General features: G+C 44.9%; 1 protein-coding gene across 3 annotated transcripts in view; it reads right to left on the bottom strand.

Annotated features, from left to right (window-relative positions):
* STAM2 (signal transducing adaptor molecule 2) overlaps positions 1 to 5,719 on the bottom strand; it is a 55,652-nt gene that overhangs the window by 12,898 nt on the left and 37,035 nt on the right. For all 3 annotated transcript variants that reach the window (XM_019522406.1, XM_019522407.1, XM_019522408.1), the window contains 2 exons: positions 2,923 to 3,069; positions 809 to 881 (listed from right to left, as the gene is read on the bottom strand). In XM_019522406.1, coding sequence (XP_019377951.1) covers positions 809 to 881; positions 2,923 to 3,069 — 220 coding nt within the window. The remainder of the gene's footprint in view (positions 1 to 808; positions 882 to 2,922; positions 3,070 to 5,719) is intronic.

Here is a 5,719-nt window from a genome sequence, read left to right as displayed (position 1 = left end):
CCCCCGCCACCCCAGCTGTGCAGTGCTTGCCCCAACCCCTATCCCAGCCCCAATCCCTCCTTCACTGTGGGGGTGTTGATCTGCCCCCCTCCCCATGTCCCTTCCCTCTCCTTCCACCACAACAGACTTACCAGCTGGATGCAGCTGTATTAAGCATCGTAAAGGAACCAATCACCCTTTTTATAACATTGTTCTTATGGGAAAATTGGTTCCGAGTTACAGCATTTCAACTTAAGATGGGGTTTTCAGGAACCAATTGCATAGCAAGTCTGAGGACTGCACTGCCTATACATACATTTTACTAATAAAAATATTTATTATTTTCTGGATTTCAGACCACTATTTAAAGATAGCTTTCATGCCAAGATTAACAGTGTTACTGATATCATCAGAAATCCTGTATAAAAATTCTTAAATGTGACATCCAAATGAAGGTAACTGTACTCAATCTGAGAGGGTATGTTTTAAAATCTAAACTTTTTAAGCAGTGAAATGAGATGAAAGAGACAGCAAAGGGGTCAGAAGAGACTAGATCAAGAGCTGTATAAGAAGAACAGTAGAAATCATCCATGCCACACCAGTGGCTGCAAAAGAATGTAATACCTCTTAGCACCACCTCCGTTCAAAGCCTGAAACAATCACCACCACCAGTATATATGGCTTCCCTTATCACTAACTTCTTACCATTTTTAATTGTACAGTTAAACAACAAAAAGGGTGCCTGACATTTTAAACAACAAAATGTGTGAGAGCACGTATAGAATATACTTACAAGTATTTCTGACCAAGACAGTGATTAACAATTTACCTTTGGCTATATCTTCATCTTCTTTGTTTTTGCTTGATGATGATGCACCATTCTTGGCAACGCTTGGAACAGTCTGCAAACATATTGGCACAAAGATTTATTCATTTTGTCCTCGCAGATCATGCTCCTTTTAGGGGAAGCACTGCCTCAGGACTCCCCAAGAAGCAATCTTGTTCAGTCTCCCCCTCCTGAAGGACCCCCTGACACCAGCTCTAGGATGGCTTCACAAGGGGCAAGCCTCTGACTGAGACCCTGGGTCTTTTCTTCCTGCTTTCTCTGGCAGTCCATAGCACCCCTACCTTGGGTTTTTGGGAGGGGGCAGGGTCAGAATGTCACATTCCCACCACAGCAGGCTTCTCAGTTTCAAAAATGCTCTATATTTTGCCACTGAAGTTCCTTCTGCCCTCCCTGGGATTGCGCTCTTTTCTCTCCACCTTGTCCTCCCTGGGACTACTCTCTCCCCCACCTTTTGTCCTCCCTAGGACTACCCTCTTCCACTCTCAGACCCTCACTCTCTCTCTTCAGGAACAGTCAGCCATACCTGCAACAAAAAACTGTTGCAAAACTATAGTATTGATCCAGGAACTAATACTCGCACAACAAAATTAAAATGTAATATCATGAGGAATCTATCAGGGAGCAGTCTCACACCCTGCAGCCAGACCCAGACTGCCACCTCTCCCAAGTAGGATGTAGGATGTCCTATTTGTGAAACCATTTACAGTAACGCACACTCGCACAGAGCCTCCCAAAGTGTTCTCCACAGGGACGGCAGGCTAGAATCAGCCCACTTGGCCTCTTTGGTCACAGAAACTCCTGAATAGATGTTTCAATATGGGCCTCTTCACTTAATACAGAAACTACACTTTATTTACTTCAAGAAGAGGCAGGAGAATCAAAATGGGGTCTCATTTTATTACTATTCTTCCAACCACTGCCCTTTATCCCCATCCCCAGATTCTCCCCACCCATCCAAAAAGAGAAGAGTAGTTCTGTAGACTCAGATGAAGTTAGTCCACCTTTCTCTCAAAGTATCCTTCAACCTCTCCCACTGCAAGGACACACTCTCCACGTACAGCAACAGCAAAGGTCACCAGTCGCATTAAGCAGGAGCTGGAGTATGGCTCAGAACTGGACCAAAGGAAGCAGAGCCACTCCCTACCTCTACCTGTGTGGAGAATGGAGGTGAGGGACAAAGTTGCCTGCTACCTTTAAAAGCTAAAAGGAAACAGAGCAAGCAATCTCTGCAACACCAGGGGATACTTTCTTGGAGCTTTCAGACATCAGAACAGGGTAAGGGATCTTGGGATACCAGAAAGACACCACTCAGTTTTAGACACTAGAAATTATGCTGGTCTTAATCCCTTAAACAAAAATATTATTTTCCAAATACATCAAAAAGTTAACAAACCTCACGAAGTAAATGGAAATGAGGATACGTCCAGACAAAAATGTAAAATTGCAATCAGTTGACACAACATATATTTGGTTGCCTGGTTTAACAGTGTATGTTCGGTCAAAAAGCTCTACAATTTTAAATCTTCTGCTGTACATCTTTTGTGTGTCTTTTTTTTTTTTTTAAACTTCAAGGCCATGCGACAAGGAGGGGAGTCATGCAACACATGGCTTCCCAGCCGCTCCAAAGATGAACAACCTTGAATTAGTTAATGAGTGGGGTATTTACCTTGTCCCCATTACTCCCATTCAAACACCTACAAGTGCTTGTGCGAAGACACACAACAGGCAGGGCATTTAAATTCAAGCTACTGCCATCTCAAAAAAACTAAAACACATTACAGCTGGGTCTAGGATGGTCAGACATGTGCTCTCCAGTTCCCATATCACTGGTATGCAACACTCCAAAATCCCTGCCTATATTCTGTGTGAAAGAAAGGAAGGGGAAAGAAAAACAGAAAAACAAAAAAAAAACCCCCACAATGAAAAAATTATACTAGTTTCACAGCCTGCACCTCTAAATATTAACAAAATACCTTATCTGATACATTTGTCAGAATCTTACCCACACATACAAAATATAAAACACATTGCTAACAATCTAGCATGAACAAAGGTATTTCTGCCAGCTCTCAATCAGGACTGAATCTGTGCATTACCTGAGAACCAGCTGCAGGAAAAGTTATTCCCTCTTCTTTAAGAGATTTAATAGTTGCGGCTATTAAGCTAAATTGAGGATCCTTTTGAAATTCTTCTGACCATTCCACCATTAAAGCTTTAAGCTTTTCGCACACTTTTGGATGAGCCTAAAACAAAATAATGGTAAATGTACATATAAGAGCAGAAACCAATGTACATTTTGCCAATCACAGCCTTTTAATTAAGAGAGTTAACTACAAACATTCCTATAAGATTTTAATTCTCTCTCTCAAGCAGGAGTATTTATTTCCCAAAATTGATAATTTGAGTAGATCTAGAGCTGACAGTGCATCACTAACATAAGAATCGGGCACTATACCAGCAAAAACAAGATTCAAAAAGATTATCCATCCAATAAAGCAAGCACAGCATCTTCTACAGCAGCGGTTGACAACCTACGACCTGCTGAGTAAGGGGCGGGGTGGGGGGGGGCAGTCTGCAGCACTGAAGTGTGGGGGAGGGGAGGCTGGGATATAGCAATGCATGCGGGGATGCAAGTGGCCTCAACTCAGAGTAATGCTTTATTAAAACACCCTCCCCTCCATACAAAGGCTTCAAAATGCCACCGACTCCTGTTCTACACCATATTTTCCACTTTGCAGCACAAGAAAATAAAAATACTTCCCTACAACTACTGGAATCTCATCATTTCATTAGTCCATTAGGTCCATTTATAGCACAAATTTTTAACAGTTCTCCAAAGAAAACTGCCTGATAAAGGCTGAACTTGGATCCTGGGATTGTACACCTGAGCTACAATGCTGCAATGCAAAAGAGATTCATCCTTATCTGAAGGACAGATACAAAAAAGTCACACTCTTGACCACTGTTACCCAGACTGCAGGTAACCTTGCAGGTTAGCTACTGGTAAGAGAGCCAGAAACAGGTCTACAGCCTGACATTTTATTTGCTTGCATTTCAAAAACACAAAAAAAAACATTCTTCCCGAAGTCTATCTGGCTACCCATGGCTGCACAGCACAGATTCTCATCTCTACAGGCTGGGGAGACTCAAGAGGTGGGAAGAGGGTGGCATGCAGATTGCCAGCATGTCTTCTTGAATTTGCTGAGTTCTCCAAATTTCCCTACAGACTATACCCAATATTTATATTCTACTATTCTAGTAAATGACCTCTGATTGCTTTTAAATATCTTGGTTTCATTGAAACTTTTGAAACTGGATGAAACCAGATCTCTTGTGGACTTGGAAGGTGTCAATTAGTTGGGATTTATATCCTTAGGAGGATTTTTTATCTCCACAACTCTGTGCTATCACCCTTGCTGCTGCTGGGTGGGCAGGGGGCACCTTGCCAGGGCAGCGCAGGGCTCCCAGCAGCAGCAACAAACTTCCCCGCCTGGCCCCACTCTGCCCTGCCATAGGGGGTTTCGCCCACTGGAGTGTGGAGGCCCTGGAGAGAGGGCAGCAGGACGGGGACCCCGAGCCTGCACCCGCCACCCCATGCACAGATCTGGAGGGCACATGCCCCCCATGCCCTCCCCTGGAGTGCACGCAGTGGTGGGAAGCCAGTACCCTCCTGCCCCCAACGAGCCACCCATGGCCCCATCCCGCTCCCCACCTGGGCCCTCAGGTCACGCATTCTGCCCCAGACCCCACGCACTGCCCAGCTGGGCAGCAGCCCCTGCCCAACTCCCTCCCTCCTTCCCTAAAGTAGCCTCAATCCCCTCCAACCTCCCTGCCAGACTTACCTGAGGGAGCTGCTCTCCAAGCTGCCTGGAGGCCATGTACATGTGTGAGCACACACATGCACATGACACCCCCTGCCTGACCACCCTTCTCCCACTCCCCGTAGCCCCTTGCAGGCTGGAACTCTGCCTGCCTGCAGAGAGCTCTTTGCAGATGTGGACAATCTGCGTGTTTCTCAGTTGCAAAGGAAAATCCACATTTTTTTCCATTTTTCCATAGAAAACAGAAAACCCAGATCCCTACCCATGACTGATATAGTTAGACATGTTGCTTCCCTTATTTTGCTGATCAAGCTAGTTGTCAGATCTACAAAGGTTCATGCTATGGTGACTCAGAAACAGGCTTTGAACCTTCTGCTTAGCCACACTTCTGCAGTTTGGCATAGGTCCCTTTAAAATGGCCACAGCCGGAAACACTATTCCAAACTTCCCTTCCACCTTGATTCCACGTTTTTTTCACAGCCTTGCCCTATCCTTTCCTGCTAATGCTCCAATTTCTTCTCTACAAGCACCTTGTCCTACATTCCGATACCTAAATCCTATACCTAAACAGTCAGTCAGACAGACTGAATACTATACAATCTCCTCCTTTCCCATGCTAGTCTAATCGGTTCTGTTAAAAAGAAAGAAAATACCCCCCCCACACACACACACCAGAGCAACCCCATAATCTTTGTTTGTCTTTCCTCCATCCCTCTCTGATGTCTACACTGACCACAACAAGATATTAATAAACTATAACTCTGGCAGGAGAAGGTGTAGAGAGAGGAAGAAGAGAGACACCTACACACTTGCAAATAAGTTAAATAATTTCATGGATTTCGTAGACATTAGGGCTGGAATGGACCTCGGAAGATCATCGAGTCCAGCCCCCCACCCGAAGGGCAGGAAATCAGCTGGGGTCATAGGATCCCAGCAACCAAGCATTCAATTTGTTCTCAAAGGTGTTCAACGTAGGTGCTTGAAGCACCTCCGATGCCACGCTGTTCCAGACCTTGGGGGCTCGGACAGTAAAGAAATTCTTCCTTATGTCCAGCCTGAAACGGTCTTACAG

This window comes from Gavialis gangeticus, unplaced genomic scaffold (genome assembly GCF_001723915.1).
Source record: "Gavialis gangeticus isolate Ggan-Ray unplaced genomic scaffold, GavGan_comp1, whole genome shotgun sequence".
Classification (NCBI taxonomy): domain Eukaryota; kingdom Metazoa; phylum Chordata; order Crocodylia; family Gavialidae; genus Gavialis; species Gavialis gangeticus.
Note: the sequence above shows the minus strand (reverse complement) of the source record. Positions and strands in the feature narration are given on the sequence as shown.